Source organism: Canis lupus, chromosome 24 (assembly GCF_048164855.1).
Source record: "Canis lupus baileyi chromosome 24, mCanLup2.hap1, whole genome shotgun sequence".
NCBI lineage: Eukaryota > Metazoa > Chordata > Mammalia > Carnivora > Canidae > Canis > Canis lupus.
In genome coordinates, this window is record NC_132861.1 from 36607076 (window position 1) to 36630981 (window position 23906).

General features: G+C 45.3%; 1 protein-coding gene across 6 annotated transcripts in view; it reads right to left on the reverse strand.

Moving 5' to 3' along the window:
* Positions 1–10931: 10931 nt before the first annotated feature.
* Positions 10932–23906, reverse strand: part of SLC39A14 (solute carrier family 39 member 14) — a 47025-nt gene continuing 34050 nt past the window's right edge. For 5 of the 6 annotated variants that reach the window (XM_072796328.1, XM_072796326.1, XM_072796327.1 and 2 more), the window contains 7 exons: positions 23623–23809; positions 20516–20685; positions 18436–18558; positions 17141–17329; positions 16807–17014; positions 15525–15709; positions 10932–14133 (listed from right to left, as the gene is read on the reverse strand). In XM_072796328.1, coding sequence (XP_072652429.1) covers positions 13987–14133; positions 15525–15709; positions 16807–17014; positions 17141–17329; positions 18436–18558; positions 20516–20685; positions 23623–23809 — 1209 coding nt within the window. In that variant the 3' untranslated portion in view covers positions 10932–13986. Of the gene's footprint in view, positions 14134–15524; positions 15710–16806; positions 17015–17140; positions 17330–18435; positions 18559–20515; positions 20686–22694; positions 22865–23622; positions 23810–23906 lie in introns of all 6 variants that reach the window. The other variant, XM_072796324.1, reaches the window with a different exon arrangement.

Sequence of the window (23906 nt, forward strand, 5' to 3'; positions counted from 1 at the left end):
CTGGGATTGAGTCCAGCATTGGGTTCCCCACAGGAAGCCTGCTTCTCCATTTGCCTATGTCTCTCTCTCTCTCTGCATATCTCATGAATAAATAAATAAAATCTTAAAAAAAAAAAAAAAGGGTTCTCTCACTATCATTAGCCATCAAGGAAATGCAAGATAAACCATACTGAGATACCACTTCACTAGGCTGAATAGTACTAAAGATTCTTAGTACTAGGATACTTGACTGGCTCAGCAGAGTATGTAACTTTTGAACTTAGGATCATGAGTTCGAGCCCCTTAAAAATAAACAGACAAACAAATAAATAAAATGCAATGTGGAACACCTGGGTGGCTTAGCGGTTGAGTGTCTGCCTTCGGCTCAGAGCATGATCCCGGGTCTGGGGATTGAACGGTGCATCAGACTCCCTGAGAGGAGCCCACTTCTCCCTGTGCCTATGTCTTTGCTTCTCTTTCTGTGTCTCTCATGAATAAATAAATAAAATCTTTAAAAAATAAAATAAAATGCAATCGTCACAAAAAAAGATTATATCAAGTGTTGGCAAGAGTGGAAGCAACTGCAACTCTACTATGTTACTGGTGGGAGGGTAAAATGCTAAAACAACTTTGGAAAACAGTTTGGTAGTTTCTTATAAAGTTAAATATACACCTACTCTATGACCCAGTAATTATACTCAGGTATTTTACCTGACAGCAATGGTTATCCAAACAATGAAATGCTACTTAGCTAATAAAGAGGAATAATTACTGATACATGCAACAATATGGATGAATCCCAAAAACGTTGTGAACAAAAGAAGCAAAATACAAAATAGTACATACTATATGATTTCATTTGCATAGGTGATGACTACATGAAATATGATATTGGATATGACATTGTGCTTTATGAAAAACCAGTATTTATTTGTTTGTTTGTTTATTCAAGTAATCTCTACATCCAATATGGGACTCAAACTCACAACCCTGAGATCTAGAGCTGCATGAGTAACTGCTGACTCAACCAGCCAGGTGCCCCAAAAAACAAACATATTTTACGTTACTAAGATACTTGGTATCATGAGAAAAGCCTCAGGAAATAATGAAAAGTGAAAAAGCTAGAATATAAGAACGCACAGTATGGACCCTATTTGTTAACAAACAAGCAAATGTGTGCATAAAAAGATTAGAAGGAGATATCAATATATTTGTACATTTGTACACTCAATAAACATTAATCAGATGCCCACTATGCCAGGTACTGTGCTAGGTGGTAGGATGAACTAAAATTGACACAATTCTTTTTTTTTTTAAGATTTATTTATTTATTTATTTATTCATTCATTCATTCATTCATTCATTCATTCAGAGAGAGCAAAAGAGAGGCAGAGACACAGGCAGAGAGAGAAGCAGGCTCCATGCAGGGAGCCCGACTTGGGACTCGATTCCGGGTCTCCAGGATCACACCCCGGGCTGCAGGCGGCGCTAAACCGCTGCGCCACCCGGGCTGCCCAAATTGACACAATTCAATCAAACCTCCAACATTGTCTGATTTAGAAAACAATGTTAATAGCCATCTCTCGGTGGCTAAGAATGACTTACGCGAAACAAATGAACAGTAATTTCTGTGGTTTACAAATTTTCCCTGGTGAGAATATTTTACTTTATAACTAGGTGAACATAAAGAAAAGTGCACTTTTCTTTCAAAGATCGATTGTCCATGCCTATTTCCAGTAGTGTTACATATTCATTTGGGGGTACTTTCTGACTTCTCTGATCAAAACAACTCAATGAGGGTACCTTGGTGGCTCAGTCGGTTGGGTGTCTGCCTTCAGCTAGGTCAGGATCCTGGGATCCAGTCCCATGTGGGGCTTCTTGCTCAGAGGGGAGTCTATTTCTCCATCTCCCTCTGCACCTCCCCCTGCTCATGCTCTCTCTCTCAAATAAATTATTTTTTTAAATTCATGAAAATATGAAAAGAACACTCTAATTAAGCTCCTTCCCAATTTTAGATAAGTGAGGCTTAACTTTATTGATAGTAGTGATGCTTTTAGTCATAACCTTAACAGTCCCCAGCAACAATTAGATGTTTTATTTCATTCAGCTTATACATCATCCACCTGGCCAGCTGTGGTATTTTAATCTACAGGAGCTGTGGTGAATCTGATTCTCTTTCTTTTCACTTTCTGCATTGGTCAGGATTAACTAAATATTTGGAATCACCAAGATTGATGGGTAATTGGCATTTCTACTCATCTTTTCAAAGCTAGGTTTCCATCTTACAGAGCTTGGGAGATTTGGTATATTTCCTTGTGAAACTCCCTAAGCACTTCATAAACCTTAATTAACGAGCAGCTCTTCCGAGAAATAATTACAAAGCTTTAACAATGCACAGGGAATTCTAGTTTCCATTGTTGTATAAAAGTAACCTGGTTTCAGTTTCTATTTGTATGAAGCCATTAAACTTCTGGGTTAAATGCAGGTTAAGAGAACTATATAATGTTTTTTAAACTAAAATAAAATGAGTGTTTCTAAAATAGCTACATAGAAAGGGTATCTTATAGGGATCCCTGGGTGGCGCAGCGGTTTAGCACCTGCCTTTGGCCCAGGGTGCCATCCTGGAGATCCGGAATTGAATCCCACGTCGGGCTCCCGGTGCATGGAGCCTGCTTCTCCCTCTGCCTATGTCTCTGCCTCTCTCTCTCTCTCTCTCTGTGACTATCATAAGTAAATTAAAAAAAAAAAAAAAATATATATATATATATAAAGAAAGGGTAAAAAAAAAAGAAAAAAAAAGAAAGGGTATCTTATAGTATATAATTCCTAATTTTATATGAAAATCCCTACATAGGGGCACTTGGGGGGCTCAGAGATTGGGGGTCTGCCTTTGGCACAGGGTGTGATCCCGGGTCCTGGGATTGAATTCATCATCAGGCTCCCTACAGAGAGCCTGCTTCTCCCTCTACCTATGTCTCTGCCTCTCTCTGTCATGAATAAACAAATAAAATATTTTTTAAAAAAAGAAAGAAAAGCACTACATAATTTTTTAAAAGTAATCTCTACACCCGACATGGGGCTCAACTTGAAATCAAGAGTCCCATGCTCCATGAACTGATCCAGCCAGGTACCCCAATTAGTAATACATATTGTATGGACATCATATAAGGTATTATATTTAATTCATATCTTCCTATGAGTATGTTTTAGTTTTGATTAAATTACCTTGATTAAATTTTGATTGGATTATCTTGGCATGGACCTTCCACAGTCTTGAGGTCTAAAACAATTAATGAATCCAAATTAAGAACACAGCCTAAAGCAACATCCTACTAATTATAAGAGCCCAATATGAAATTCGGAATCTCTTCAGACACTTGTAAGTAAAAAATCCTCATGAAAGTCCTGCTGACTGGTAAATATGTATTTACAGGTTGATATTCAGGCTATTTTGGGGCAGTGTGTAAACCTCTTAGTGTGTTATCCCTTGTTCTTCCTGGGAGACCCCCATACTGTGAGAACCATGATATGACAAGGAGCCCCAAAACTGCCATCATCCCCTATTACTTTTGTTTGCATCATTCCAAAGCAAGAAATAATGGTGGCAGTCATTACTGGTTACATAATATAATCATCTAGAAGAATAGAATTTAATACCTCTTTCACACCTGAGCCCCAGCATTCCACAGGTAGGATGCCAAGGTAAGTGGCACTGGCATTCATCAAGTTGCTTGGGCCAAAAATTTAGAATGAGGGGGGCGATTAGAGGAGAGGACACCCTCCTTCAGGAGACATATCCTGTCAACTGACGCCCCCTACAGTCCATTTTCTCACACAACAAATCTTTCCAAACTTCAAACATAAACCCGATTTGTATCATTCCTCTGCTTTAGAATCTTCAAGTGTCTGGGGCACCTGGGTAGCTCAGTCATGAAGCATCTGCCTTCAGCTCAGGTCATGATCCCGGGGTCCTGGGATGCAACCCTGAGTGGGGCTCCCCGCTCAGCAGGGAGTCTGCTTATCCTTCTCCATCTGTGCCCCCACCATGCTCTCTTTCTCTCTCATTCACTATCTCAAATAAATAAAATCTTTTAAAAATAAATAAATAAAATAAAATCCTCAAGTGTCTCTTCCTTTCCCCAAAGTGGCCTGACTCCAGTCTACTCTGAACTCAGCTCAGACCTCTTTCCTCTGCCTGCTGCAGTTCAGACATGGTGGCCTTGTTTATACTGTTTGTACTAGATTTAGTTACAAACTGGCCTCACACAGACCAAGTTCATTTCTGTCCCAGGGCTCTTGCATTTACTACTACTTTATCCTACTTTATCTGTAGCACTTGTTTTTTGTGTGTGTGTCTACCCTCACTCCTCAAGGGGAACATCTTTGTCCTGTTCACTGCCATTGTCAGTGCTGTGCCTAGCACAAAGTTGGAGCTCAATAATTTGTTGAATGAATGAATACCTTACCCTTGTCTGAAGCAGTTCTTAACCTGTGGTGCAAGGCTTTCAGATCACTCCCTTCTCATCCTGCCCCCAACTATAAATGAAATTAAGGTTCAGAGTATATTTGCAAGTGGTTTAGGGTGTGTGTGAGAGAAATGTTAGAAAATTTTCAGATTCTGAAAGGAATCCAAACAGAATATTCATGTTAATTACCACTGGTATAGAGTTTTAATTTATAAAGCACTGTCTCATACATTTTGTTCTCATCACATTTATGGAGATAGATGGGATGGAAATGACAACTTCTACTTCATAAATAAAGGCACTGAGGTGCAGTTCACCTAGCCAGTCAGTAATGGAATTGACACATCCAATTGGCCTAAAGATCTTATGCTTCTTTAGGTGAAGACATAAACAGAATCCAGAACCATGGGGGAGCAGTCTTGTATTCATTCTTGCTCATCTTCATTTGCTTCAAAACTTTCTTGTTTAAACTAGCATATAAGGCTGAATTAAAATTTTCAATGAAAAATTACCATCAGCTAGATCAAGGCAGTTTTCAAGCAAAATTTTAATGCATGAACCAAGGATTGCAAATTAGTTTTGTTAGGCTAAGTAGAGCATAATTAGGAAAATCAGATTGCAGGATTAAATATAATAAACTTTAAAACTAAATAAAAACAACATTGAAATCTCTAATGTTTAGATTTTATCTACACTTTTAATTAGGATATACGACTGAATCATCTATATTAAAAAATCAATTTAATTAAAAAAAATCAATTTTTCCAGGGGCGCTTGGCTGAGCAGAGTCCATAGAGAGACTCTTGACCTAGGGGTCATAAGTTCAAACCCCACATCAAGCGTGGAGCCTACATTCAAAAAAAATTTTAAAAATCAGTTTTTCCAGAAAAGAAAAATCTAAATTTTTTTTAAAAAGATTTTATTTATTTATTCATGAATGACACAGAGAGAGACAGAGGCAGAGGGAGAAGCAGGCTCCATGCAGGGAGCCCGACGTGGGACTCGATCCTGGGTCTCCAGGATCACACCCCAGGCTGAAGGTGACACTAAAGCGCCGAGCTGAGCCACCTGGGCTTCCCAAAAAATCATTTAATCTCTTCTTCTGCTCACACAATTTTTGAGAGAAGGGGAAAAAAACCCTACATTACTTGGAGAATTACTACAAAATGTTTAAACCATGTGAATTTGGTAGGCTAAGAGATTTCTCCTCAGGGGCCTCACCTATAGGATACAACCAGACACTGAATTCAAAAGAATTTATTCTTGAGGTTAATAAACCTCAAGAAGTTGAGAAGTTATAGGAAATATACCACTTGAAAGAATTTCCTATCCTGGGAGGATGTGCTGGATCAAAGAGACTTTTTTCACCTCCTTACTAGCATCTGTAATGAAAGACCTAAACTTTTATTTTAAGCAACAACAAAAAGTCTTTATCGAATGAACTGTTTTCCCATCCCTTAAAACCCATAGGGTTAGCATCATGTTTGGAAGGAATTTCCACTAAACTGGCTTGGGTGTCATTCTTAGATTTTGTTGCATTAAAAAATGTTAGCCGGGACACCTGGATGACTCAGCGGTTGAGCACCTGCCTTTGACCCAGGTCATGATCTTGAGGTCCTGGGATCGAGTCCTGCATCGGGATCCTTGCAGGGAGCCTACTTTTTCCTCTGCCTGTGTCTCTCCTCTCTCTCTGTGTGTCTCTTATGAATAAATAAAATCTTTTTAAAAAAACAGTTAGCCAAGCAGCGCACACATCCTTTCTCCCAGGATTTGGCCCCAGTCCCCCGATGTCCATCCCTGCCTCCCGGGCAGCCGCATGCACCAGAAGGCAGGCCGTAGACCCAGCTCCCAGGCCACCGCAGGCCTCAGGCAGGACAACCCCATCTTCCGTGCCGGCAGTTGTGGAAGGGAGGTCAAGTTCACCAGCTCATAGCTAGCAGCACAGCGTAGTGGTAGCAGACGGCCACAAGCTGATTTCCTCCAGCAAGGCCAGGGCAAGTACCCCTGAGGGGTTTCAGAGGGTTCCCCTAGGCGGCTGCAGGGCCTGCCTGACAGCTGTGGCAGACTGGGACAACCACCAGGTCAGCATCCTTTGCCCTGAGGGCAAGTTGAAGACAGATTGGAGGCACACCTGTGCGGCTCAGTGGTTGAGCATCTGCCTTTGGTGCAGGTCATGATCTAAGAATTTATTTACTTATTCCTGAGAGACACAGAGGCAGAGACACAGGCAGAGGGAGAAGCAGGCCTCCTGCAGGGAGCCCGATGTGGGACTCGATCCCTGGACTCTGGGATCACACCCGGAGCCAAAGGCAGATGCTCAACCGCTGAGCCACCCGGCATCCCTAAATAAATGAAATCTTAAAAAAAAAAAAAAAAAAAAAAAAAGACTGAGATTGGAGCCAGCCACCTCCTGGGCCCCCAAAGTGGCCACATCATGGTGGTTGACAGGTTGTGTTTTCACCTTCCAACCCAAGGGCATTTGGTAGGGCCCCGTTTTGTGGCTTAAACAAGAATGGGATTGTAGTGCAGGAGTTCCAGAATCAATCCCGTGAAGGTGGGAGAGTGGGTGGAGAGTTCCTGTTCAAGCTTACTCCCCGGGGAGTAGCTGCAGACTCCGGAGGGACTGGGGTGGAGCCAACAGCAGCATCCAGGTTATTCTGCACCCTGGCCCCTTCCTGTTCTGTATCAACGGTCTTCAGATCCCGCGCGGGGTGCACAGGGACTGGCACCGGCCCTGCGGTGGTGGCTTTTGCTGATAACCACGGATTCAAAGCCAGTATGTATGTAACTGCACAGGGGCCCCGCCTAGCTCGCAGACAGATGGATGTAAGGGTGATCGGTCAAGGTCAAGAGGGGCTGGCCAGGAGGTGGGGCCAGACCTGGCTGCACTGAAGGTGGGCTGTGGGCAAGCCTGGTGTCTTCATTCTTCCCCCTCCCAACACGGGGGTTGCAATTTTTGTATTCGATTCTACCTTTGGTGACTGAGTGGGCCTGGACTGTGGTCCAAGAATGCGGGCAGAGCTTCACCCAACCCTGCCCCGACCCCTCGGTCTGCACCCTTTCCCCCAGCCTAGGGCCATGACAGCCTCTCTGGGGCATTAGTCCCTCTGGTTGTCTTCCTACCACCCCATCCACATCGACAGAGATGGCAATACCCCACTTCTTTTATTAAATGTATACACATACACAAAGCCAACTGCAGGATGATACAGATTTTTTTTTAAATTTTGTTTATTTATTCATGAGAGGCACACAGAGAGAGGCAGAGACATAGGCAGAGAGAGAAGCAGGCTCCTCACAGGGAGCCTGACCTGGGACTCGATCCCAGACCCCGGTATCACACCCTGAGCCCAAGGCAGACACTCAACCACTGAGCCACCCAGGCGTCCTCCCATATGATTATGAGTTTATTCTTAGTGCTCCAAAAAACTAGAAGCAAACTACATTGAAAAAGAAAAAATCCAGATCCCAGTGGAAGAAAAAACTACTTCTTGGCTTGTGACTGTCGGTCAGAGAACAATTTGGGGTTATTCCTTAACTATATCGTGAAATCTCACCTACTGCCAGGGTCAAAGATTGCTGTTCTACAGGGACATGGTCTATTAACTCCCTCCCTTCGTTTAAAACAAACCATGAGGGGATCCCTGGGTGGCTCGGCGGTTTAGCACCTACCTTCAGCCCAGGGTGTGATCTTAGGGTCTCGGGATCGAGTCCCACATCGGATTGAGTCCCGCATCGGGCTCCCTTCTTCTCCCTCTGTGTCGCTCAAGAATAAATGAATGAATAAAATCTTTAAAAACAAACCATGAGGAGTGCCTAACTGGCTCAGTCAGTTAAGCAAGCGACTTTTGATCTTGGGGGTGTTGAGTTCAAGCTCCAAGTTGGGGATGGAGCCAACCTCCCACCCCCTCAAAACCATCAACAGGCATCCAACAGGAAGGGGCTGTGATGTTGGTAAGAAAAATGTTTTCTTGGCCATGGACTCTAAACATACTTCTCCAAGGGCTGATAAGGGCCTATGGATCTTTTCCAACTACCAGTATTTTGTATTTTATTTATTTTATTTTTATTTATTTATTCAAAGATTTTATATTTATTCATGAGAGATGAGAGAGAAAAAGAGAGAGAGAGAGAGAGAGAGAGAGAGAGAGAGAGAGAGGCAGAGACACAGGCAGGGAGAAGCAGGCTCCATGCAGGGAGCCTGATGTGGGACTTGATCTGGGGTCTCCAGGATCAGGCCCTGGGCTGAAGGCAGGCGCTAAACCGCTGAGTCACCTGGGCTGCCCCAGTATTTTCTATTTTAAATGGAATGTTAATTCATTTTATTCCAGAGGGATGAAAGGAGTCTACTTCTGGTGGGATTCGAACCTATCATTCCTCAGAAACCTAGGTATTCCACACTAAATCTAGAGTGCAAAAATCTTTAAAAGAGATGAGCACTGGGGTGCCTGGGTGGCTCAAGTTGGTTAAATGTCCAGCTCTTAATTTTGGCTCAGATCATGATTTCAGGGTCCTGGGGTTGAGCCCTGAGTTGGGCTCCACACTCAGCAGGGACGCTTGTCCCTCTCCCTCTGTGCCTCCCCCTGCTTGTACCCTCTAATAAGTAAGTAAAATCTTAAAATAGAAGAGCATTGGGATGGGACCCCTTGCTGGCTCAGTGGGTGAAGCATGTGACTCTTGGGGTTGTAGGTTTGTCCCCACAGTGGGTGTAAAGATAACTTAAAAAAAAAAAAAAAACAATCTTAAAGTCTTAAATGGCCTACCTGGTTAAGAGCATTACAAAGAATGGGCTATGATCTGTTTTAACCCCCTGAAGGACTTATTTATGTTTAGCTCTCTTCTACACAGACCACAAATTCAACTCTCAAAAACTTGTTTCTAGGGATCGCTGGGTGGCGCAGCGGTTTAGCGCCTGCCTTTGGCCCAGGGCGCGGTCCTGGAGACCCGGGATCGAATCCCACGTCAGGCTCCCGGTGCATGGAGCCTGCTTCTCCCTCTGCCTATGTCTCTGCCTCTCTCTCTCTGTGTGACTACCATAAATAAATAAAAAATTAAAAAAAAAAAAAAAAAAAACTTGTTTCTAAATGAAGGAGGACTAGAGGCACCTGGCTGGCTCAGTTGGTAGAGCATGTGGTTCTCTATCTCAGGGTTCTAACTTTGAGCCCCACATTGGACATAGAGATTACTTAAAAAAAATCTTTAAAATATTTAATTAGGAAAAGTAGATAGAGTCAGGTAGCAAGGCAGAAGCAAAACCAACACCAAAGAGAAAAACCCCACTCAAACAATTGCCAGTGGAAAAAGATTATTTTCACAGACCTTTCAGTTGTTTTTCTTCATTTATTCCTCCTGTGTGGCAGGTGCTGAAATCCCACCAAGAAACCAGGGGAAGGGGCAGAGAGGGAGAAACAGACTCCCAACTGAGCCAAGGTGGTGCTCTATCCCAGGACCCTGAGTTCATAACTTAAGCCAAAGACAGCTGCTTAACCAGCTGAGCCACCTAGGCACCTCCTTACTGCTCATTTTTGTTGCGGAAGAAACATAACTGATCCCTGGCCCTGTGACTAAACTGGAATAAGAAGGGTTTAAAATTTTAGGTCCCATGACAGGATTTTCTCCTGTAACCCATACAGGAGATGTGGCTCAAATCAACCAAGCTTACTCTACAAATTTCATTCAAGTGGTGGATGTGCACAAGGGAGAAGAGCGTGGATAGAAAGCTCTCCTTAGTAAACATAAGTCAGGGATGCCTGGGTGGCTCAGCGGCTGAGCGTCTGCCTTGGCTCAGTGTGTGACCCTGGAGTCTGGGATAGAGTCCCGCATCGGGCTCCTTGCAGGGAGCCTGCTTCTCACTCTGCCTCTCTCTGTGTCTCTCATGAATAAAAAAATAATAATAATTAATAAAAAATAATAAAATAAATAAAAATCTTAAAAAAAAAAGGAAACCCAAGTTCTTCTGTGATGCAACATTAGCAAAGTCAGGCTCCATCAAAGATAAATGATTTTCTTTTCATTCTTTAAAAAGATTTATTTTTAAGGAATCTCTATACCCAACATGGGGCACAAATTCACAATCCCGAGATCAAGAGTCACATGCTTGGGGCACCTGGGTGGCTCAGCAGTTGAGCATCTGCCTTCAGCTCAGGGTGTGATCCCAGGGCTCTGAGATCTTGTCCCACATCGGGCTCCCCACAGGAAGCCTACTTCTCCCTCTGCATGTGTTTCTGCCCCTCTGTGTCTCTCATGAATAAATAAATCTTAAAAAATAATAATAATAATAAAAGTTGCATGCTTCACTGACTGAGCCAGCGAGGTGCCCCTAAATCATTTTAAAGCGAGCAGGTTATGGTATCTAAGGTTCTTTCTGTCTAAAATCCCCTTTGCAAATAGAAGCGGGATTGGCACACAAAGCTTTAGACATTGGTGTGACACTATCGCCACCTTGTGTCCCCCAGTCTCCCTTACTGTAAAAGATCACACTTGTGATTCAGTAGTACAGAATATAGCTTTTATTTATAGAATCTTACAAATAAAACATTTACAGTCCACATAAGTTATTTTCTTTTCTAATTTATCCTCATTAACACCTGAGTTATTGAAAAAAAACACTGTGATGGAACTGCAGAACTGTAAAAGAAAAGATGAATAAAAACCTAACCTCTCTCTTTTGCAAAAATCAGACAGCTTCTTGTTTTTAAGCAGATTTCCAGAATACTACCATCTCTTTGGAATGGGACTTCCTAAAGACAGGTCTTAGGACACCCAGAGACGCCTCCTCTTTTAAACCCAGGGCAAAGAACCTATGAGGAAAAGCCCGAGTTGACACTAGAAACAAAAGATCCTAAACACCTCTGGGAGGGGGGAGGACAGAAGGCAACCTGCTGGCCAGGGCAAGGGTAAAAGCAGCAGAAGCCTGCTCCTGGGTCACCGCTCCTGTTCATGATACAGGCTTTCCTTGTTGACATTAGGAGCTGGTCACCTGGGGAAAGATGTCAAAGGTGCTAATGCCAGGGGTTCTCAAAGCTTGCTACTCTTCAGACTTCTAATATGTACAAATGCTTAAAACAGCAAATCCAATACTTCAAAGTCAAAAAGGAATTGCCACATTTTCAATGCTCGAGGCAAATCTGCTGCCAATGGCAACACAGACTCGATTGTACTATTTGCGTGCCTCCACCCCTCCTGAGTTCCAGCCAGGACTGGTCTCTGGACCAATTACAGTTTAAAGAGAATTTCTCTTTGAGGCAGCTGTCTATGAAAGGAAAAATTCTTAAGTTAATATAGATGTGCATGAAAAGGGAAAGCACCCTACTACTTCATACTTGATTTTTAAATTTGATACCAATTACATGTTCAAGCTCTTCTCCTAAAACTAGGATCCCACTACCTCTAACTTAGTATTCTACTCCAAGAAGATCGGTATTTGTAAGGAATGACGGATCTATAGGGAATGCTAAAATTATAAATTTCATATATTAATGTGAATTAGGGAAAGAAAAATCTCCGTAAAGTCTTAAAGTTTGTTACTGGCTGCTAGCTCCTGAAAGCAAAGTCAGACACAGAAAAATAAAACAGAGAAGACAAAGAACCGTTTTTAAAATAGCAACAACGATAATAAAAACAATGATAATATAAAAAGTTAGATTCCAACATTCGAGGAATTGGTTCTTTGGTAAAATTGGACCATAATCCTATCAGGAGTCAGGCCTGATATTTACTCTAGAATCATGAGAACTCAAGTTTTCCTTCTTCTTCAGCCCCTTCTCAAATCTCTCCAAGTCAACAGGCAAGAGAAGGAAAAAAACTTATAAAGCATCGCCAGCAGTGCAGTGTTCCCGCTCATACTCTTTTCAAGACTATTCCTGATTTGAGGGCCATTTCCCAAGAAGAGGAAAAACCAAAAGAGATGTGGCTTTTAATTATTGTGTTGTGGAAAGTCTTCCTGTGTAAGAACAGAAAAGCTCACAGGTGTGGGCCATGAGCAGCACACCTGTGAGTCATGCACACAAATCAGTTAGTGAGCACAGCCCCTGGGCTGCAACTGTGGGCACCACTAAAAAAGGCTTCTGGGGAGACTGGCTCCCCAAAGTGGCTAAGAATCTCACATTATCAATATGATAATAATAAATCAATTCACCTAGTGAACCTGGAGATGAGCTCCCCCTGAAGCCAGAGTTCTGAGGCGACGGCTCCACAGTGCCTGGGGCTGGCCTACAGTCTCACAGACAAGCCTATCAATCCATCTTCTGAAGAGGGTTAGAGCAATTCATGTTCCGTTCAGTCTAGGATTCGCCCTTTCTTGCTTGGGGTGAGGGATGAAGGGGAACCTAAAACCCACTCGTGGCATCACCAGGAAGCTCCTGTTCTGCAAGCATCTGCAGCGCCCCATCTGAGCACTTGGATCTTCCAACTTAGACTTCCATGACTCGTACTTTTTTATCTACGAAATCCTAAACTGTGCCCGCACCGATTCCATTTCTGATCACCTTTGTCTAAGAAGAGCATGATCTGCACCCGATTCTGCAAGTGATTGGATTGCCACTTTGCAGCAGAAGTGGTGACCAGGGGAGGGAAATTTGTGCAGTCTCCCCTCAAATACAAGACTGGGTGTGCTCAGAATGTGCTTCTATGGAGGCAGATAAAAATCTCTCAGAAGAAGGGAGAGGGGAGGAAGGGGAGGTGGAAATCATAGCAAAACCAACTGGTATCTTGCAGGTCTCCATTCTTGGCCTTCCATTCTGTCAGTGTTAATGTGAAAGAAGGGGAGGTGGTCCAGGCAACTGGCCCCATGCAGCGGCCCACCAGTGGGGAATGTGAGCTCACCGGTACAGCCATGAGATCGCAGCTGCAGCATGCCAGGGGGACAGGTAACCATCATGACAGGGCACAACCATCACTGCTAGCCACCCACCTCGCACGCAATGAGGATTCTTACGCTCCTCTCCTGCCCTACACGTGTTCCAACTTTCAGTTCTCTCTGAGAAAACAGGCAACTGGACAGACTTTGAAAAAAATAGGAGGGGTTCTTGTTCCCTGGACCCTTTCTCTGTAAAAATAGGTGAATCTACTTCAAAATGGGTTATCTTGAGGTCCAGGACACACATTTAGATTCATGGGCCCTGAAACCCCAGATTTGCCTCCCATTACCATGAACCAAGTCATGAACACTGGTGGTATTTTTGCATTGTAGGGCGATGGTACAAAACCTCTCAGCGCTGGTTCAAAGAGAAAGAGGCCAGGGTAACCAAAGAAAAAAGTTAGGCTTGCCTGCTAAGTAAGCTGCATTCAAGGTTCCAGGGTCAATCTGAGAAAGGGGGAGAGAGGGGAGAGAGGCACTACCTAGACACTGGTTGCCAGGGCAGCTTATTCCTAGGACAGAGCATGTGTAAAAACAGCTGACATCTGAATGCGGGAGTACAGTCCGTGTCACAGTCTTTAATACAACTGCCACTTCGGAGGTGCGTCGCGGGTGCAGAGTCCTTGGGCCAGGGACTGGGCGGCCCAGAGCCAACTTCCAATCCCGCCGGCTCCTGGCAGGGCCCTACCCAATCTGGATCTGTCCTGAATACATAGTGAGGAGGAGCATGATGGTGAAACCCGTCAAGAGGCCCAGGTTCTGGATGACAAAGGGGATCAATACGCTCCCATTCCTTTCATCCTCTTGGCAGACCTCATTCATCTCAGGGAACTGAGAAAGGAGAAAAACAAGAGAGCTAGAGTTCCTTTCCCAACCTGGGGAGTCCAGGACAATTCAGTGAGAGATGGATCACATGGACGGACTCATCGTTATACCTATCCTAAGAATATCTGTATTAGAGTATGTTATGTATCATTCAAGTGTTATATTATAGGGAAAGAATATGTAAATGAGATATATGTATATTACATAGAAGTCCTTCACAAAAAACGCCAGCAGCAGTAGCCTTATCAGCTTTGGTCCAAGGTGGCTACTACTACTTTTCAACTACTGAGGTAAAAGTATCTGTGCATGAAACCCTGGATAGGTTTAGATGTTGGCTAAAAAGAACTGCTTTGATAAAAGTCAACTTTTTGCTGTGGACTTGAAGAACACTCGAGAAGATCTTTTTGTTACTAAAACGCTGCTGCCACCTCTTTGGAAAATTCAGCAACTGTGCGAGGAGCCAGAGCTTGGAGCTATGAGATGGCTATGACTCAAGGCCCTGGGCTGCTGGCCAGCAAAGCAGGTGACAATGAACAGACTTCCTAGACCTCCTAATTCAAGTAATGCAAAAGGATATCCTCACCGTGGGAGGGGCTCCCCACAAGAGAGGAGGGAATTTAAAATGTTTCCAGGGAGTGAGGAGGGGTCATGGTGGTCAGCACTCTCATCACTGTACCAAAAGTATTATTTTCAAAGGATGTGGGAAATAAGTCATGCAAACATGCCAGAGAATGTCATGCCAACAAGAAATCAACCTCCATCTACAAAAGATGTAACCAATCAGGTATTTCATTAGCCGACTTAAAGCCACTTAAAAGGGTCACGCCAACGTTAGTGGGTACAGTACCACGAATGTTGGCGGTCACCGCCGAAAGCAGTGACACTCATCAAAAGCCTCCAACCACAATACATCCTTCTTGAGCCAGCAATTCTAGTTCTGGAAAAGGTATATCCTCTCACCAAATAACACTGCCATGGAATAGAATATGCTTCTAAAGGGTACGCAACGTGGAAAAAATGTCTAGGATACATGAAGTAAAAAAGGAAAGCAGAACATAAAAGTATATATTCAATGTTCATTTCTTTTCCTTCCTTCCCTTCGTTTATCTGTACATACTTATTCTGTAATACTTAAGTATTTAAGGGAGGAGTGTGGGATTAAGGTTAATCATTTTCTTTAATAACACACGCTGGTAAGTTTTTTGTCCTTTAAAATCCAATGTCTTCTTTAAAAGTACTGAACTGTAGACCTTAAGTAGGTGAATTGTGTGGTAGGAGTGATTCCTCAACAAAGCTGTTACTAAAAACAAACTCATGTCCTCTCGGCTGCCTCCTGCCCAGTGAATAACCCAGTCCCTCCCATGGTGCCTACATGGCATGAACTATGGAAGACTTACCATATCAGCCAGAGCAATATACAAGAACATTCCTCCAGCCAGTGCAAAGATCCAGTTGGCAGAGAAGTGGCTGCCAGCCAGGATGCCAAAGGCCAGACCCACGTAACAGCAGCAAGCAGAAAGGAAGTTGAAGAAGAGAGCCTGCTGGATACTCATCCCGGCATTGAGCAGGATGACAAAGTCTCCTAAGGGGGGACAAGAGGGAAAGGTGGGGAAGAGTTACTCTAGGTCACAGACAGAGAACGTGATGAGGACAAACTGTTTCAGCTATGCATCATGTCTTGGGGGGGAAAAAAAAATCAAGACAGCCTCAGGCCTGAGACTGCAATGACAAGTCCAAAGCACCCTTTCCTCTTCACATCTAGGAGCTTTCTCCATTTACAAAAGTAACCATGCATTTCCAGCCTAGAGGTGAAAATAACACACAGGATTTTCAACATAGATAAGCAACTAGCAAGAACCTCACTGCTCTTTAGATGGATGGTGAAATAGGAGCTTCTTTCCTCACAACTACACTGAATGGTATTCTCAGAAAACCAAAGTGACACTGAGAGAAGTTAAATAATTTGCCCGAAGTCACAAGCCAGTAGATTGGCAAAGCCAGGACCTGACCTTGAGTTTCTGAGCCTCTGAAGTCTGGGCCTTTTACATTCTTGCTCTGATAAAACTAAGGACTTCCTAACTCCCGGCTCATCTACTTCTTCCACCCACTGACCTCTAACAGACATCTGAACCTAGTAAGATTGATAGGATGTAAGAGATAACCTTAAAAAGAGAGAGAGAGAAAAAAAATAAAGAGAGAGAGAGAGAGAGAGAGAGAAAGATAACCTACTCTGTACACTTAGAATACACATGGCACAAAGCAAGTCCTTTTCACTGTTTTTGCTCCTTTAATCCTCATGAAAAATCTATGAAATATTATTATTAACCCCATTTTAGAGGTGAGGAAACTGAGCCACAGGGAAACAAACACCTCTATAAAAATGTCCATCATTTTTGGGGCACCTGGGCCTCACTCAGTTAGGTGTCTCTTGATTTTGGCTCAGCTAATCTCTGGGTTGCAGGATCAAGCCCTGTGTCAGCCTCCATGCTTAGTGTAGAGATGGCTTAAGATTCTCTCTCCCAAAAAAAAAAAAAAAAAAAAAAAGATTCTCTCTCCCTCTTCCTCTAGCCCCCCCCCCCCCCCACCCGCCACTCTCTCTCAAATAAATAAGAAGGGTGCTGTGCCAACAACCACAGCAGTGCAGGTACAACGGGAATGGCACAGTGCAGGCATTCTTACCTAGCTCATGTGGGAACTCCTCGCAGAGGATGGCCACTGAGGTACTGATGCCTTGGAAAACAGACACGGTGAAGGAGGCACCAATAGCCAGGCCATCAATGAAATTATGGAGGCCGTCGCTCAGCGTGATCATCCAGGCCAGAGTGCCGATATCAGAGTAGCGAACGCCTTTGAGCCAGTAGCAGGCACTCTGGGAAGCCTGCAAGTCCTACAACAGAGCCCATCCCCATGGCCCCCAGGTCAAAAGGTGGAGGATGGTCCTTCAAGGTAAGCCTGAGCCATCAAGGCCATTACTAGTTAAAGGCTCCCACCCAACAGCAGACGGCCCACTGACCTGGACAGAGAGTGAGCCCACGATGACCTTCTCGTCCATCACGGGGGCCTTCCCATCCAGCTCACTGCTGCAGTGCTGAGGAATCATATGGTCCAAATCCCCATTCTGCAGCTTCTCGGTCACCCCCTCCTCCTGGTCCTTCTTGGAAGGAAGTGTCTCAGAGGCATAATGGCTATGTCCATGATGATGCTGGAGGGGCCATCAGGAGGGATCAGCATGACACTCACCAAAACCACAAAGCTTCCTGAGCACTCACTATGGATAGGTGCTCCCAGCACTGGGAAGACCTCCTCCTTCCCACCATCAGAGAAAACACAAGCAGGCAATACACACAGGAAAAGGAAAGTTGTTATAGGAAGCTGAACCCAGGTGAAGGCAGGACTTGGTGTAGGACAGAAATCGAAGCTGTGACCTCAGAGCCAACACCTGTTCCGGTGAGGCGGCTTTGCTTGAAAAGTTTATAGCTCCTCCTTTGCAATGGCTCATTTTATTCCATTCAGCAACTATTTGGAGGACATCCACATGCCAGGCACCAAAGATACCTTTTCGGAGCTATACTACAGTAATCATCCTGTTTCTTTGTAGTGGTACTTCCTACACCATGACTATACACATCAAGCACCTCCCTCACCTCCTAAAGGTACAAAAGGTGCATTAAAGAAATAATTTTGAATGAGACAAGGGAATAAACTGCTGCTGCCTAGCAAAGGCACACACACAGGCCAGACATGGACATCCTTGCCTGGTAAGGTGAGATAGGAGATCTGTTCCTGAAATCTGTCCACAGCAGGTAAGTTCACTGCATTGGTGCTTGTAAGATAATACGACTACTGAGACATACAAACATTTCTAGGATGGATGCATGCCTAGGAGCACGGTTTTTTTGTTTTTATTTTTATTTTTTAAAGATTTTATTTATTGATTCATGAGAGACACACACAGAAAGAGAGGCAGAGACACAGGCAGAGGGAGAAGCAGGCTCCATGCAGAGAGTCCTATGTGGGACTCGATCCCTGGACCAGGAACCACACCCTGGGCTGAAGGCAGACCGCTGAGCCACCCGGGCTGCCCAGGAGCACTGTTTTTATTTTTTAAAGATTTTATTTATTTATTCATAAACACAGAGAGAGGGGCAGAGACAAAGACAGAGGGAGAAGCAGGCTCCATGCAGAGAGCCCGATATGGGACTCGATCCCAGGTCTCCAGGATCACACCCCAGGCTGTAGGCGGCGCCAGTCCGCTGTGCCACCGGGGCTGCCCAGGAGCACTGTTTTTAACCAAAAATTGGGCCTCACCTCATTTTTCTGCTTAAGAAGCATCTTCAAGATCTTCTCTGTGAAAAAGAAAAGATAAAAGCCCCCAAACACCACTGCAGACTTGGAGACATAATAATCTTCGAGAGGGTTGAAACCAAAAGCCTGTGGACCCAGGAAAACAAAATGAGTTTAAGAAAATAAAAAATCTTCACAGGTCCCCGCTTGTCTCTTAACCACTTTCTTATTCTAGGACTGGAAAGAGTGGTCCTCAGTGGGGGTAGCTCTGCTACCTACCAGTTCCTTCCTTTCCCAGCAAAATCGAACTCCTGACTTTCCTTCAAGCCACATCACCATGCCTGTTAGGTTCTCTCTAGCTTATTTTCAGATGCAAAAGACCGATCCTCTTTAGAATTTTACTGTCAGGAAGAACAGCCCTTGGATATGGTTTTCCACTTTTAGAAAAGACTGTTTACATTTTTCCTGGTTTTCTGCTACAAGGACACAATCTGCCTGCAAATTCCATCCTTAAGGAGACACTTGTGTTTACTTTCATTGTTATCTAATGTCCCTCGCTGATCTGCTTATAAACAAAGAGTGATGGTGTAATTACGCTTTCTAAAATGGGAAATCCATTCCCCAGTTAAATAGTAAGAATTTTGGCATCTTCCTGACCACAGACCTCCCAGTGACCACAAAGCCAAGAAAGCAAACTGTGTTGCTGCACATGCCAATTTGGGGAGTGGGAAGGGAAGGGGGGGTTGTTTGGGGTTATTTCTGGAAACTTCAATGACCATGGGGGTGGAAAAAAGCAATCTACTGGGAAGAGGACTGGAATAGGAATCGGGAGAATTCCATGCTCAGTGACGCTCCTGACTTGTGGTGAGGTCTTGGGAAGCTGGCCAGTGAAGGGCTCTCTCCATTTTCAGACCGGAAACAAGCCTCTTGAATAAACCCACCTTCTCATGTGGATAGGTCTAAGATGAAAGTGATCCTAAGTACCAGGAACACTAGACTGCTTAAAAGGTTAAGTGTTTTTCCTTTCTGTTTTAAAGGGGCAAAAACGCATCTCCACTTGCTTGTGTAGCTTCCTAAGAGATGTAAAGGTTAAGTTGTAGAGTAGAAACGGCACATGGAGGCCGACTTTCCAGGAGAGGCACAGCATCTCAGAAGAGTGGAGTGGAAACCGCCAACTAACAGTTCTCCACAAAGGCATGGCCTTAGGAGTTATGAAACCTGGCCTCTAGGATATGTGCTCTTGTTCCATATCCGTTAAATGGGTAAAATGTTACTAGATCTCTAGACATTAGCTGATCTAAGATTCGATCAGGGAGACAGAAAACCACCTCTTAGAAAACACAAGGTGCTCTAAGAAGCAGCAGGCGGCGTCATGTTTGTGCCAGACTCTGGCTATGCCCAGGCCTGTCAGACCACCACAAGGAGACGCCGCCCGCACACCACCACAGACGCTGCACCAAGTCAGATAAAGCTTCTCCACGGCTGCCTGCCAAACCCCACAGGGACTAAGTTCTCTGAAGATTTTCTCAGTAACCTAGGGAATGGGGCAAAGGTGCCATTAATGTACGTGAAAACCAGGCTGCTTTATTCAGATTACCTTTGCCCCAAAACAACCTACTGCAGGGAACTGATCTTTTTACTGAGACCTATGGATTCTGTTGGTTTCTCTGCTTGTGCCACAAGCTCCAAATTGGGAGCCATAAAGCAATCTTAACTACACTGCATCTTCTCACCCAGCAGTTAGAGAGTACATAGCAGGCACCCAGTTGCCTTACAAGTATTAACTCACGTAGCCCTCACAACGTCATCGTGAGGCCCATCCTATCATTTCCCCTGTTTTGTATAGGAGGAAACAGAAGCCCAGAGAGGTCCAGCAACATACCCAAGGTCAAAGAACTTGTCAAAGGTGGAGCTGGGATCCAACTTAGCTCCCAAACCTACATTATGTGGTCTTTCCTAACTCGAGATTCAATCTCAGCTTCACCTTCCGAAAGGAAAGGACCTCCTATGCCTTGCGTCAAAGTGGAGGGTCCTCCCACTGTGCCCCGCAGTCCCCCCCAGAGACTGGCATGCTCCTGTGTGAGAAAGCCCTGGCTTGTCATACCTCGGGGATGAGCTGGAAGAGGGCGTTGGAGTAGAGGGTTCCAATCGCCAGAGCTATGAAGTAGAGCAGCAGCCTCTTGTAAAAAGTCTTCTTCATGAAGGGCACCACGCTGGCCCCCATGAGGGAGCAGAGGGAGATGACGGTCACACAGAGGAGACCATATCCCCACACTGCCGTTGGGGGAGAGCCAGCCCCACCCGGGACAGGGAGCAGGGCAAATGCCCCATTTCACAGCAACCACCATTTAGGGGAAACACAGGGTGGAAAGGATGGGGAGGCAATGAGGAAGGTTTGGGTGGATATTAACAAGGAAACAAAAAGAAAAATCAGAGAGACAAGTAGGGAGGGAGAGAGAAACAGAAAATTTGTTAGTGATTCAGGTCTGATGAAATTTCCTTCAATCAGTTCAGGAGAAATGAGGAGGAACTCAAGGTGGCCTTGGAACCCTGTGGCTGCCGCTTCTGGTGGCCCGAGTGACACCTGGAGGTGCACCTGCCAGCTGCTGTAGCTACAGGGTGGGGCGCCGCCTCGTCACACAGCTGAGGTGTGCTGAGGTGTGCTCGGGCCTATCCCCAGGCAGCGCATGGCAGACTTTGGACTTGAGGGCGCTCTCTTTAATAGGAAACAAGATCAAGGGGACAAAGAGAGCTCACGGTGCTGCCGTGTTTGCTTTCACATCCGGACCATTCAGTACCACCTGGACTAGGTCGGCTTTGTGCAAGATACAACAGGTCAGAGGTGCAGGGCGGCGGGAGAGAGAACAGGCAAAGCCTGATGCCCATCAAATTCAGTCTCTTAACTTCTCAGGGTTTGTGTTTTGTTTCTTTTTTTTTCTCCCCAAGTTTGTTGCCATTTGCTCTGAGAGTGCTCCAACATACAGGGCAGAGTTCCAAGATCACCTTGTCACAAAACAGTATTTCCTCTGTCATTTCCCAGCATCCCACACTCTAGGTAGGATGAAATGGAGCCAGGATGAGATGCATGCCCCTGTGAACCACAGGGGCACAGAATGTACAATTATTACATTTCCATTCAATAAGCAATAACGGTATTTTATTTCAAATCTTTAAAAAATTAATAAATTCAATGTCTGGAGCTGAAAAAAGAAAAGCCCAAGATGAGGCCTCCCATGACAAGTGTTTGTTAGATTTACGTGGGATTTTGAGGTAACAATGAGATGGTTCCTCTTAAGCCAGATTTCTTCCTTCACTTAGAACCAGGAAAGGCCCAGGAATCCTATTGGCAGCTCTTCTGGGTAAGAGTCTTGATTGGGATAAGCTGGGCAGTCACTGACACCGGCTCTTTTTATGAAAGGCGGCTGCCCCTGTTCCCAAAGGCGGCCCACAGAGTCACCCCGACCACATGGGCACAGCCTTGCCAGAGCTGACAACATGGGCAGACCATCAACTTGGGTCTTCTTCTTTTTTTTTTTAGCTCCTCACTGGTCACAATTAAAAAGCAAAATTAACAAATATTACAAAACAGTCAAGTAAGGGCACCAGGAAGTCAGTCCTATCCCAGGAAAAAGTCAAGATGCAAGGTATAAAGGACTGAGAGCCTCTTTTCTTTGTCTCAGAATTTTAATTTTGTTTTGTTAAATAAAGTTTTGGTTCTGTTTGGCTCTCTATGCTCTGAATTGTGGCCTACTTGAAATAAAAAAATAAAAGGATCACTTGCTTTTGAAGCCAATTTTATTGATCAGTTGGTAGCCTCTTTTCCTTCCGTCTCTTTCCATATGGGGGATCTCTGGGTGGCCACACTGGAGAACAGCCAGGGCCTCTACTTAGAGCAGAGACGGCACAAAGGACCAGGGCTCAGACAGTGACCACCAGCTGCAGCGCTCCTTCTGAGCCCTGCAAACCGGGTTTCAGAGAGTCAGCGACCAGGGAAAGGAGACAGAGAGATCTCGGACAGGGAGGGCAAATTCAGAGTGCCTTGCATCTGACATCACCTGAAGAGGCCACAGGCCAACCTGGGTGCCCCAGGAGCAAGAAGAAGGCCCTTGAGATCCAGAGTTTGAAGACATATTGGTGTCCCTTCATATGAGGGAGAAGTGAATTTTCCAGGTGGTGGCTGCCAGGTGCCTCAGGACAAGGGGGTGGGACAGGGCCATGAAGCAGGGCGGCGCAGTGGCCAGCCCCCAGGGAGAGAGGACGCACAAGTTTCTGTTCTACTGCACCTCTGGGATGAGCTGGAAGAGCGCGTTAGAGAACAGCGTTCCAATGGACAGGGCGATGAAGTATGTGAGCACACGGCTGAAAAATGCTTTCTCCGTGCACGGCAGGACGAGGACTCCCAGGAGAGAGGCCAGGTTAATCAGTGAAACACTGAGGAAGCCAAAGCCCCACACTGCGGAGGAACAAGAACAGATGGGGGCCTCCGTTACTGAGGGTGGGGGTGTTCCTGCTGCCTGGGGAGGCCCGTTCTCAGTTCAGCTACGAGCGGGGCAGACAGAGAACACCAACCCATCAGCACGTGTTTGTTGAGTCCATCTCTGGCGGGATGCTGTGGGGAAGCCTACCAACAGCACAGCAGAGTCGCTATCAAAAGCAGCTTACCTGTCAGATGGGAGAGGCAAGTGAAAACAACAGGAAAAGTTTAAAAACCGGGAGGGAAATGGACAGCAGGAAACAATGAGCACAAGGCAGGCAGCACGTGCTAGGCACCAAGGGGTGGGCCGCGGGCACCAGCGAGGCAGAATTTCAGGGCGATGCAGGCCCGTGAAGTCACACAAGCTCATGGCCACGGTGAGTCTGCTGTGGCTGGAGCAGAGATACTGGGCAGGGCGGGGGAAGGGAGGTGGGGGCCAAGGGCAGCCAAACTGAAAAACGGAGGCATTAGTCCCTTGTAGTTACAAAAATGAAAAAGTGGCTGGTCCAAAAGGCCAGTACTGAACGTTCAACAGCCACACCACCGGGTCCAAACAATATGCCAGGGCATCTTGTGAGCGCGGGAGATGCCAGTGTAGTCATTCCTCTAATCCACTCCCCAGGTGTGGACGAGCTGCTCACTGGTCAGATCTGCCGCGAGCAGCACCATCCATTAGCCCGGCAGTCCACGCGAAGACCTGCATGGCCCCCGGCCCCTGCCTTCTTGCCCCAGCTCACCTTCGATGGCACTTGGCTTCCCCTCTTCTATCTGCTCATCCTCCTCGTTTTCCTGGTTCTCAGAGGAGCAGGCTCGGGAATCCAGCTGCTGGAGGATGGTGGGACAGAACTCCTGGAACTCGTTCCTTCCGATCCGTGACTGGTTGCTCAAGTTGTGGGCAGCAAAGAGGTCTCCAGAGCTAAAGCACTGAGGCAAAGGGGAGAAGCAGGAAGTCTCTCAGGATCCAAACTCATATCTCGCCCCTTGTCGCCACGGACTCGGCCTTACAAGCATGGAAAACAAA